The sequence below is a fragment of the Bombina bombina genome, chromosome 4, assembly GCF_027579735.1.
Source record: "Bombina bombina isolate aBomBom1 chromosome 4, aBomBom1.pri, whole genome shotgun sequence".
NCBI classification, from domain to species: domain Eukaryota; kingdom Metazoa; phylum Chordata; class Amphibia; order Anura; family Bombinatoridae; genus Bombina; species Bombina bombina.
The window spans coordinates 929602362-929615452 of NC_069502.1; the positions used below are offsets into that span (position 1 = coordinate 929602362).

Below are 13091 nucleotides of genomic sequence, written 5' to 3' on the forward strand. Positions count from 1 at the left end.
AAAGCACAAACCACATCAAGATTGTGTAACAAACGTTCCTTCTTAGATCAAGGATTAGGACACAAAGAAGGAACCACAATCTATTCATTGATATTCTTATTAGAAACAACCTTAGGAAGAAACCCAGGTTTGGTACGTAAAACCACCTTATCTGCATGGAAAACAAGGAAAGGGAATCACATTGTAAAGCAGATAGCTCAGAAACTCTTCGAGCCGAAGAGATGGCTACTAAAAATAAAACTTTCCAAGATAGAAACTTAATATCTATGGAATGCATAGGTTCAAACGGAACGGAACCCCTTGAAGAACTTTAAGAACTAAATTTAGGCTCCATGGCGGAGCAACAGGTTTAAATACAGGCTTGATTCTGACCACAGACGTTTGTGAAGTAGAATAGACAAAGCAGATGTTTGTCCTTTTAGGGAACTAGCAGATAATCCCTTCTCCAAACCTTCTTGGAGAAAAGACAATATTCTAGGAATCCTAATCTTACTCCACGAGTAACCTTTGGATTCACACCAATAAAGATATTTACGCCAAATTTTATGATAAATCTTCCTGGTGACAGGCTTTCTAGCCTGAATCAGGGTATCAATGACAGATTCAGAGAAACCATGCTTTAATAAAATCATGCGTTCAATCTCCAAGCAGTCAGACGCAGAGAAATTAGATTTGGATGCGTGAATGGGCCTTGGATTAGAAGGTCCCGCCTCATTGGCAGAGTCCACCGTGGAACCGAAGACATGTCCACTAGGTCTGCATACCAAGTCCTGCGTGACCACGCAGGAGCTATCAGAATTACCGAAGCTCTCTCCTGCTTGATTCTGGCAACCAGATGTGAGAGGAGAGGAAACGGTTGAAATACATAGGCCAGATTGAAGGACCAAGGCACTGCTAGAGCATCTATCAGTACCGCCTTGGGATCCCGGGACCTGGACCCATAACAAGGAAGTTTGGCATTCTGATGAGACGCCATCAGATTCAAATCTGGTGTGCCCCATAGCTGAAACAGCTGGGCGAATACCTCCGGATGGAGTTCCCACTCCCCCGGATGAAAAGTCTGACGACTTAGAAATCCGCCTCCCAGTTCTCTACTCCTGGGATGTGGATTGCTGAGAGATGGCAAGAGTGATCCTCTGCCCACCGGATTATTTTGGTTACCTCCATCATCGCTAGAGAACTCCTTGTTCCTCCCTGATGATTGATATAAGCTACAGTTGTGATGTTATCCGACTGAAACCTGATGAATTTGGCCGCAGCAAGCTGAGGCCACGCCTGAAGTGCATTGAATATCGCTCTCAGTTCTAGAATGTTTATCGGAAGGAGAGCTTCCTCCCGAGACTATAAGCCCTGTGCTTTCAGGGAATTCCAGACTGCACCCCAGCCTAGCAGGCTGGCATCTGTCGTTACAATGAGCCACTCTGGCCTGCGGAAACACATTCCCTGGGACAGGTGGTCCTGAGACAACCACCAGAGAAGAGAATCTCTGGTCTCCTGGTCCAGATGCAGTTGAAGAGATAAATCTGCATAATCCCCATTCCACTGTTTGAGCATGCATAGCTGCAGTGGTCTGAGGTGTAGTCGGGCAAAAGGAACTATGTCCATTGCCGCTACCATGAGTCCGATTACCTCCATACACTGAGTCACTGATGGCTGAGGAATGGAATGAAGAGCTCGGCAAGTGGTTAAGAGTTTTAACTTTCTGACCTCCGTCAGAAATATTTTCATTTCTACCGAGTCTATCAGAGTCCCTAGGAAGGAAACTCTTGTAAGAGGGAAGAGAGAATTTTTTATGTTCACCTTCCACCCGTGAGATCTCAGAAAAGCCAACACCATGTCCGTGTGAGACTTGGCTAGCTGGAAAGTCGACGCCTGAATTAAGATGTCGTCTAGATAAGGCGCAACTGCTATGCCCCATGGTCGTAGAACCGCCAGAAGGGACCCTAGCACTTTTGTGAAAATTCTGGGAGCCGTGGCCAACCCGAAGGGAAGGGCCACAAACTGGTAATGCCTGTTTAGAAAGGCGAATCTGAAGAATTGATGATGATCTCTGTGAATAGGGATGTGTAGATACGCATCCTTTAAGTCCACGGTAGTCATATATTGACCCTCCTGGATCAGAGGTAGAATAGTCCGAATAGTCTCCATCTTGAATGATGGAACTTTGAGGAACTTGTTTAGAATTTTGAGATCCAAGATTGGTCTGAAAGTTCCCTCTTTCTTGGGAACCACAAACAAGTTTGAATAAAACCCTAGCCCCTGTTCCTCTTTTGGGACTGGGCGGATCACTCCCATGGTATATAGGTGTTCTACACAGCGTAAGAACGCCTCTCTCTTTGTCTGGTTTACAGACAATTGAGAAATGTGAAATCTCCCCCTTGGAAGGGAGCCCTTGAATTCCAGAAGATATCCCTGGGACACAATTTCTAAAGCCCAGGAATCCTGAACATCTCTCGCCCAAGCCTGAGCGAAGAGAGAGAGAGTCTGCCCCCTACTAGATCTGGTCCCGGATCGGGGGCTACCCCTTCATGCTGTCTTAGAGGCAGCTGCAGGCTACTTGGCCTGTTTACTCTTGTTCCAAGCCTGGTTAGGGTTTGGATTGGGCAAAATTCCCCTCTTGCTTTGTAGCAGAGGAAGCTGATGCGGGACCGCTCTTAAAGTTCCGAAAGGAACGAAAATTATTTTGTTTGGTCCTCATCTTATTTGATCTATCCTGAGGGAGGGCATGACCTTTCCCTCCAGTGATGTCTGAAATAATCTCTTTCAGTTCAGGCCCGAATAGGGTCTTACCCTTGAAAGGAATGTTCAAAAGTTTAGATTTAGATGACACAAATATATTGAACAAGGATTTTCCTTGGAGTCAGACATGTTAAACAGGCTAGTAATGTAACAAGCAAGCTTGGAAAACACTGTAATCAAAGTAAATAACACTTAGAAATAAAACGGTACTGTGCCTTTAAGAGAAAAAAAGCTGCACAAGTTCTGCAAAACTGTAAAAAAGCAGTAAACTTAACGAAATTTTTACAGTAGTATCTTATAGCCTTAGCAGCTTTGCACAGCTATGCAAATAAACAATTAACCCCTTAATGGCAAAACCGGATTGAAAAAACGTCAAAACCGGTAAAAAAGACTTTCAGCACCTTGCCACAGCTCTGCTGTGGCGCCTACCTGCCCTTTCATAACAATTTGTGGGGAAAAAAGCCTCCTTTACAGCCCTCAAACACAGCAGGAACCTCTAGAGAAGCAGTTGGATGTCTCTAAGGAAAAGAAACTGCGCAACTGAGGTGCGAAAATAGTCCCCTCCCACCTCACTCGATGTTTTGAGGCCTATTAGAAAAACACCTGAGTGTCTCTTAATTAACCATGTGGGTTAAAAAACCCTAACACAAGCCACAATGACCCCTTTAGTCCCTTCAAAAAACATTATAATTGCATCATTTACTGAACAAACAAAAACGTTTTTTCTTAAGTGTCACCAGTAATAAATGAGCCCTTCAAGCAAGCTGAAATTCCGATCCAAGTGTTTGAATACAGCTTACCCTTCCCTCATGGGGATATTGCCAGCCTTTTCTAGAATAAACACAGTCTGTCTAGAAAAATATAGACTAAACATACCTCATATGCAACTTAGCATGCAAACCGTTCCCCCAACTGAAGTTTTCCTGTACTCTTCAGCCCTTGTGAGAACAGCAGTGGATCTTAGTTACAAAGTGCTAAGATCATAATCCTCCTTGCAGAAATCTTCATCTCTTTTCTGCCATAGAGTAAATAGTACACACCGGCACCATTTAAAATAAACTTTTGCTTGAGAAATAAAAAACTAACATTTTTGTCACCACACTCGCTCTGCACTTCCTAGTTTCTTAGAGTAGGCAAAGAGAATGACTGGGGGGTGGAGCTATATAGACAGCTCTGCTGTGGGTGCTCTCTTTGCCACTTCCTGTAGGGGAGGAGAATATCCCACAAGTAAGGATGAATCCGTGGACTCAATACATCTTACAAGAGAAAAGATCTTCCTGCTTTAAGGTGGTTTGGATTGCACATGAGTTAATTAAAATACAAAAGCAATACAAATGTTCTTTGGTCAGAGACTGTAGCAATTGCCACTAGATGCCTTGCATTGTGTGTTTTATTATATTGAAAACGAGGTCCCATTATATAGGCTGGACGTCTCATGAGGTATATGTAAGATATTTAATTGACAGCGTTTTGCTTACTATGTAAAATGAACAGACTCATCTAAATATGTCTTACAAATGTATTCCTGTATCTGATGTAACCTCAATAAAAATGTATTAAAAAATAAAAAAAAATACAAAAGCAGTTTAAAAAACCCCCATATATATTTTAAAACATTTTTATTTAACACAGTAAGACTAAAATAAAAAGTTCCTTGTTTTTGTTGCACTTCTAGCCAATCAGGTATGACCACTTATATGTGCAAGTACTGGCCCAGAGTATGCACAAAAAATTAGGCAACCATTCAGGTTTAATACCTGCAAATATTGTATCATAGGGTTAAACGGTTCCTGATTATTCATACTTGATAAGCAATGTGGTACTCTATTGCTTTTTAAGGTCTCTAGTGAGAAACATTTGGGCTACAATTTGTGCTAAAAAACGTCCTTATATAGTTCAGTAAAAGGTGTTGTATGATGTTTCTTACCTGTTGGCTGTAAACTTCTATTTTAGATTGGGCCTTTGGAGACAGCTCTATATCAGCAGCACCATACACCTGCTGAGCAATAGTTCTGATCTTTTCAACAATGGGAAGCTGAGAAGGAAGAAAAACAATATGAAACTCAAAATGGTTACGATTAAAATTTAAAATTTTATTGTGTTTACTATACTAATTTACATCCCTTTAATTAAAGGGATATAAAGTTGCATTAAGAAATGCTGTTGTAGCATTTTGTTATTTAATCTTTGGTTTTCTATATCTAGGTGTTTAACCCCCACATTAATTTCTTTCATGGTGGTGAGAGTCCACAAACCATTACTCTTCTCTACCATTAAGAGGAGGCAAGGATTCCCAAACTCCAAGAGTTCTATAAACCCCTCCCACCTACCTTAGTCTAATGTATAGCCAAGCAAAGTGAGGTAAAAGTGAGGTAAGAAAAATGAATAAGAGCCATAACAGGAGTAGGGAAAAAAAATGTGATGAAAATATACCTAATCCCAAAAAACCATAAGGGTGGGGTCTTGTGTTCATGTGTGACCATATTGCCGGTTTAAAAAGGGACACATGTGAAAAATACATATGCCAGGGTTCTTATACCAAACATTTCTTTAAACAGCCCTGACATATGTATTTTTCATATGTGTCCCCTTTTAAAGCAGAAATATGGTAACCCTACATATAGATAACATTGTGCTTGCACCCGTGGAGTTACCTAGGAGTCAGCACTTATTGGCTAAAATGTAAGTTTGTAAAAAAAAAACCTGAAATAAAATGTATGCTTACCTGATAAATTTCTTTCTTTCCGGACATGGAGTCGATGACGTTAATCAAATTACAAGTGGGGATATTCAACTCCTGGCCAGCGGGAGGAGGCAAAGAGCACCCCAGCAAAGCTGTTAAGTGTAACTTCCCTTACCCATAATCCCCAGTCATTCAGCCGAAGGAAAATGGAAAAAGAAGAAACACAAGGGTAAAAATGTGCCTGAGGTTTATTCAAAAAATCTGCTGAATTATAATTAAAGAGGGCGGGGTCGTGGACTCTCCATGTCCGGAAAGAAAGAAATTTATCAGGTAAGCATTAATTTCGTTTTCTTTCCTTAAGACATGGAGAGTCCATGAGGTCATTCCAATTACTAGTGGGAACCAATACCCAAAGCTAGAGGACACGGAATGAACAGGTAGAGAGAAAAAGGCAGGACAACCTAAACAGAAGGCACCACCACTTGAAGAACCTTTCTCTCAAAAGAAGCCTTGGCCGAGGCAAGGTATCGAATTTGTAGAATTTGGAAAAAGTATGCAGATCTGTTCACAGAAACTTCATTTTTTAAAGCCCAAGAAGAGGAGACAGCCCTAATGGAATGAGCCGTAATTCTCTCTGGAGGCTGCTGTCCAGCAGTCTCATAAGTCAAACAAATCAAACTTCTCAACCAGAGAGACAGAGTAGTAGAAGTGGCCTTCTGGCTCTTACGCTGTCCAGAAAAAAACAATAAACAGGGCAGAAGATTGTCGAAAAATCCTTAGTAGCTTGTAAGTAAAATTTTAGAGCGCACAAAACCCAGGTTATGCAAAACACGTTCCTTATGAGAAGAAGGATTAGAACCAAAAGAATGAACAACAATTTCCTGATTAATGTTTCGATCCGACACCACCTTAAGTAGAAAAACCCAATTTAGTATGAAAGACCTCCTTATCTGCATGAAAAATAAGGTACGGAGAATCACACTGCAGAGTTGAAAGCTCAGAAACTCTGCGAGTGGAAGAAATAGCAAGTAGAAACAAAACCTTCCAAGATAACAAATTTTATATCAACAACATGCATCGGCTCAAACAGAGCCTGCTGCAAAACTTTAAGAACTAGATTAAGGCTCCACGGAGGAGCAACAGATTTAAACACAGGCCTGATTCTAACCAGAGACTGAACAAAGGCTTGAACATCTGGAAAGTCTGCCAGACGTTTGTGCAAAAGGATAGATAATGCAGAAATCTGACCCTTCAAAGTACTGACCGACAAACCCTTCTCCAGGCCATCCTGAAGAAAAGACAAAATCCGGGGAATCCTGACCCGGCTCCAGGAGAAACCCTTAGATTCGCACCAAAAGATATTTACGCCATATCTTATGATAGATCTTGCGGGTAACAGGTTTATGAGCATGAAGCATAGTATCAATGATGTCATGTATTCTCTGTCAGCATACTACACCTTTAATAGGAGGAAGGTCCTAGCTCCTTTATAGGCCTTAGGAATTGACTTCCACGTTGCTTGTTAATCTTTTTGTACTTCCTCCTTTTCTGGAGTTCGTAATTAGTGAAGCAATCCTTCCTTCTACATTGTCGTGCAAAGTCTACTCCTTACTACAGCTGTAGTACCACGGATATTACTGCTCTACAACTTCCGTTGCCGACTACGCTCTACTTCCTCTTGCTGGATACCAGCTGTTCTCGCCTCCCTCAGACTGCGCGCTCAAACAATACAGGTACGATCGTTCCTGCAACAAACAGGAACTCACAGCTGATGATTCACGCTTATTGCTATTTTTATTTTTTAAGCGTTACACTTGAACTGCCACTACTTCATTGCCTAGTACAATTTCCTTACTTCATTTTAGAAACGTATTTCCTACATGCCTCCCATATCAGAGGTCTATAACATTACAGATGAATGTTGCCTGCAATACTCTTATATTTTTATGTGCACAGTATATACGTATGAACCATACTTGAGTCAAATCAGTCACTTTGCGCTTGCCTTTAATTATGGTTCCAGCAGCTCACTGTCACTATCATTTTTTCTTAGTGATCACTATAACATTCTAGGAAGTAGATTCATTGTATTCAGTTTCTGTGAATAACTTCAGATTGAAATAGCATTGCGCTACATATGCACACAGTTTCTTCTAAGTTTAGGATTTTGTGTTGCAGGCTGGTAGCTACAATACTTTATGTTTATAGTATTGTTTGTATTTAACATATACAATATTCATTAGGTCCTGTACATTTGATTCACTTCCAGATTCCGTAACATAACATAACAAATGACCGCCTCAGAAAAACCATGCCTAGACAGGACTAGGCGTTCAATCTTCAAGCAGTCAACTTTAGAGAATCCAGGTTTGGATAGAGGAAAGGACCCTAAATTTAGAAGGTTCTTCCTCAGAGGTAACGTCCAAGGAGGTAGAGATAACATCCTTACTAGATCCGCAAACCAAATTCTGCGAGGCCATGCAGGAGCTATTAGGATTACTCTCTGTTTGATACGAGCAATGACTCGTGGAAGGAGAGCAAACGGAGGAAATAGATATGCCAGAGAGAACATCAAAGGAACCACTAGAACATGTATTAGAACAGCCTGAGGATCTCTTGACCTTGAACCGTACTTTGGAACATTGGAGTTTTGACAGGACACCATCAGATCCAACCCTGGAACCCCAGTCTGAGGGTTGAGAGAACACTTCCGGATTTAGAGCCCACACCCCGGGATGAAAGGTCTGTCTGCTCAGAAAATCTGCCTCCCAAATGTCCACTCCAGGAATGTGGATGGCAGATAGGAGACAATGGTGAGCTTGCGCCCACTGAAGAATGCAAGTCACCTCCTTCATGGCTAAGGAACTCCGAGTCCCTACCTGGTGGTTGATGTAAGCCACTGATGTGATGTTGTCCAACTGGAATCTCATAAACCGGACTAAAGGCAGTTGAGGCCACACTGATAGGGCATTGAAGATAGCTCAAAACTCCAAGATGTTTATGGGAAGAGAAGACTCTTCCTGAGACCACAGGCCATGAGCCTTCAGAGAACCCCAAACAGCTCCCCAGCCTAACAGGCTGGCGTCCGTAGTCACAATCACCCAGGAAGGTCTCAGGAAACAAGTGCCCAGAGACAGATGATCCTGAGAAATCCACCATGAGAGAGAGTCTCTTGTTAGGGGGTCCAGATTTATCCTCTGCGACAAATCTGAATGGCCTCCTTTCCATTGACGGAGCATGCAAAGCTGCAGCGGTCGCAGATGGAACCAAGCAAAAAGAATGATGTCCATGGAGGCCACCATCAGACCAATCACCTCCATGCAATGAGCCACTGATTGACGAAAGGCAGACTGGAGGGAAAGGCAGGAAGAAATAAGTTTGGATTTTCTGACCTGTCAGGAAAATCTTCATGGACAAGGAATCTATTATTGCCCCTAGGAAACACACTCTTGTAGTTGGAACTAGAGAAATCTTTTTCCAGATTTACCTTCCACCCGTGGGAACGTAGAAAAGACAACTCTGTATGTGATTTTGCTAGTTGAAAAGATGACGTCTGAAAAAGATGTCGTCTAGCTAAGGCGCCACAGCAATTCCCTGGGATCTGACCACAGCCAATAGCGCCCCCAGAACCTTTGTGAATATGCTGGGAGTCGTGGCCAGAAAAGGGAAGCGCAACAAACTGGATTGCTTGTCCAGAAAGGCAAACCTCAGAAACTGATGATCCCTGTGAATGGGAACATGAAGGTTTGAGTCCTTCAGGTCTATGGCCGTCATGAACTGACCTTCTTGTACCAATGGAAGAATCAAACGAATAGTTTCCATCTTGAAGTATGGAACCCTGAGGAATTTGTTGACACTTTATATCTAGGATGGGACGAAAAGTTCCCTTTTTTTTGGGAACTACAAATAGATTTAAATACAAATCCTAGACCTTGTTCCTTTAGAGGGACTGGTACAATAACTCCCAGGGAGGATAGGTACTTTACGCAATTTAAGAAGGCCTCCTTTACCTGGTTTGAGGATAATCTTGACAGGAGGAATCTGCCCCTTGGAGGGCAAGACTTGAATCCTATTTTTTAACCCTGCGATACTATGTCCACAGCCCATGGATCTGGGGCACCTTGTATCCAAGTCTGTCGAAAAAGAGAAAGTCTGCCCCCCACCTGATTCAAATTCGGATCTGGGGGGCGGACCCTTCATGCTGACAGTCAGAGGAAGGCTTCTTTTTTTTAGTTTTCCCTTGTTCCAAGGCTGGCTGTATTTCCAAGAGGACCTTGATTGGTCTGGTTTGGAAGAGGAGGACTTCTGTCCCTTAACATTGCGAAAGGAACGAAAATGAGAAGACTGTTGACCCCTAGGTCTATTCTTCTTGTCCTGGGATAGGAAAGATCCCTTTCCAACCATAATCTCAAAAAAGATTTCCGCCAGACCAGGTCCAAACAGAGTTTAACCCTTATAAGGTAAAGCCAAAAGCTTGGCCTTTGAAGAGACATCAGCCAACCAAGATTTTAACCACAGAGCTCCGCGGGCTAGCACAGTGAAGATAGACATCTTAGCTCCCAGTCTAATTATCTGCATGTTGGCATCACAGATAAAAGGTATAGGCTAGTTTTAGAGCTTTGATCCTATCTTGGATCTACTCTACAGTAGTTTCCTCTGAAATAAGGTCTGACAAGGCATTGCACAAATAAGATGCTGCTCCCGCAACTGTGGCAATACTCGCTGCAGGTTGCCACTGTAATCCTTGATATACATCTTCTTTAAGTAAGCCTCTAGCTTCTTATCCATAGGATCCTTAAAAGAACTATCCTCTATAGGAATAGTAGTTCTTTTAGCAAGAGTAGAAATAGCTCCTTCTACTTTAGGCACAGTGCATCATGAGTCACGAATAGAGTCAGCAACAGGAAACATCTTTTTAAAAACAGGGAAAGGAGAAAAAGGAACCCTTGGTTTATCCCATTCCTGAGCTAAACAGGAACAGGAAAAACCTCCTCCGAATATGGATAATCAAACTCTATCCAGCTTAGAAGACTTTGTGGGGTTGACAGCAACCGAAGGTTAAGAGTAGTCCAAAGTAGCTAGGACCTCCTTTAGAAGTAACCGGCAGTGTTCAAGCTTAGATCTAAAATTAACCTCTTCAGATTCTGAAGATTTTTCTGCTAAAGTGTTAGAGTATGAGATTTAACCTTTAAAAGCTACTGAAGTATTTTCCTCATCAGACAAAATAGAAAAGGAAGACAGAGGGGTCAGAAGCCTTACTAGTAAACAAATGTTTAAATTTCCTCTTACGCTTACCCGAAGAAGAGTAAGCTGACAAAGCCGCTGATACTGCAGAAGTAAACTGAGCGGAATAATCCCAAGGTAAATACACCCCCCGGGAGGTTAAAAGGACACAGAAGGCATAGTATGAGAGACAACTAAGGCTTGGGATGTTTGAGGAGAAAGCGGAGGCATGTCACGCACAACATTATCCTGAGACACACTTGGCTCAGAAGGGAGAGTTTTTTCTTTCAATTTTAAAGTTTTGCTTAACATGAGGAACAAAACTGCATAGGTAAGGCAATCTAGCAAATATCTATCCATAGAGATAAACTGAACCTGTTCTGAATCCATAGCTTAGCATAAAAGGCCCACTAGCAATGTCCAATAAATACATTTTAATATCAAAAACAAAATTTATTCTTTAAGTTAAATATTAAACACCAAACAATTCTTTTTTAGGTTCAAATATATTTATAATTTTGAAAACTGCCTCAGCTTCCTGAGGCTCCTACTGGACAAAAAAAATGTCCCACTGTAGTGATTCTTTCCTCTGGATAATCCGGTGAGCTGATTAACAGAGCCGTTACAAGAAGATTCTAAACTGAGTAAAAGACGGCTGTATATTCACTCTTCAACTGCTCTGCTCCGTAAAAGCCTCTAAACCTAGAAGCATACATATATAGTAGGTAACTAATAAAAGAAAGTATTCTACCGTTAACCCATAGAATCCCCTGGCCAAGTGAACTCCCCATATTTGAGTATCATACTTGCAAAATAAAAAACACTCAATTGCCTTGTCTCCAATAGGAATCCTTAGCTGATAAGGATTATTAAGTCCCAAAAAAAGATCAGATAATGAAGATTAACCTCTTAAGTGCTGCTGTCCTTCTGTACCTAGAAGGCAAAGGCACTTACCTTAGATCCAACTGCAAGACAGATGCTGAGCCTTAGGTGTGGCAGGTACTTCACTCCCTGTCATGGACCTGTAGGAAAAGAAAAAACAGAATAACCAACTTTGGCTTTCTGTAAAGGGGTAGCAAAGTGTTAACAGTAAAGCAAAGACTACCTTACTGCCTTTTAACTGCTAAAAGTCACCACTACTCATACAAAAGAGATTGACGTGGACACAGCTAGACCCCAATCCTTGCTTGCAGGTAAAAGTACCCATAAAAGGATTAAATATCTTCAGACACAACTTTGTACAGCCTCCATTGATAGAGGCAAAGAGAATGACTGGGGATTATGGGTAAGGGATGGTTGCTGGGGTGCTCTTTGCCTCCTCCTGCTGGCCAGGAGTTGAATATTCCCACTAGAAATTGGAATGACATTGTGGACTCTCCATGTCTTAGGAAAGAAAAGGGGACAGTCTGCAGAGGCTTAGATACAAGGTAATCACAGAGGTAAAACTTAAAGTAATATAACTGTGTTGGTTATGGAAAACGGAGGAATGGATAGTAAAGGGATTATCTATCTTTTTAAACAATATAAATTCTGATGTAGACTGTCCCTTTAAAGCATAATTTTATCATTTGTTGTGCCAAATAAACCATCCTGTCCTGAAAAAATAATAATAAGTTTTTATGCTTGTTTGGAGTGTCACCTTTCACCAATAAATCTGTGGGAGTTATCCTCATTAGCCAGTGAACTATCACATAGGCTAGTTGGGCACTTTATTTTATTACCTTTATTTTGTCCTGTGAAATGGCTGATTGTGGCTGTTGTATCTCACCTATATTAAATAGTTCAATACTTAAGTAAATGTAGAGATAAGCTAATGAGGTCTGCTCTCCCTGTAAGCTCAGCCATTTGATTAGGTTGTGGTTCCAATCAGCAGAGACCGTTATTTATACATATACAAAAATATACTGGAGCAATGTCCCAAACATTTTATTGTCTGCAGTTGGTATAATTAGTCATTGTACACTGCCCTTTAATGCAAGAGATATACTTTAATAAAAGTATATACCAGGAAAGATCAGAAATACAAAACAAGATAGAATTAAAAAAAAAAAATCACATGGCTTTAGAATTCATGAGCACACATGGAATGGGAAGGGTGAAGCCTAATTACATTACAATCTGTTTTTCTTTACACAATGTGACTATTTTTCATCCTGGTTTTGATGAATTAGGATCACATGCAACTCACAAATTGTAGCTTTGCATTATGAAAGGGGGAAAAAAAACAGTCAGCACAATTGGTTTAAATTTTGATTTTGTAAATACTTTTTGAAAATTAGACATACTAGGCCACAGAAACAAAATACAATGGATTTGTTTGACTTTTTCCTCTGTAAATTAAAAAAGGAAAACTTGGTTCATATAAAGCAATAATTAAATGGATTTATGGATTTAAACACCAAAAAAACAAATCCGGAATTTCAAAATCCAGAATTATTCCAAAAAC

The 13091-nt window shown here is 41.1% G+C and overlaps 1 protein-coding gene across 1 annotated transcript in view; it reads right to left on the reverse strand.

Moving 5' to 3' along the window:
- MTHFD1L (methylenetetrahydrofolate dehydrogenase (NADP+ dependent) 1 like) overlaps nt 1–13091 on the reverse strand; it is a 1099716-nt gene that overhangs the window by 347918 nt on the left and 738707 nt on the right. The window contains exon 21 of the mRNA XM_053711891.1: nt 4667–4774. Within this exon, the coding sequence (XP_053567866.1) occupies nt 4667–4774 (108 nt within the window). The remainder of the gene's footprint in view (nt 1–4666; nt 4775–13091) is intronic.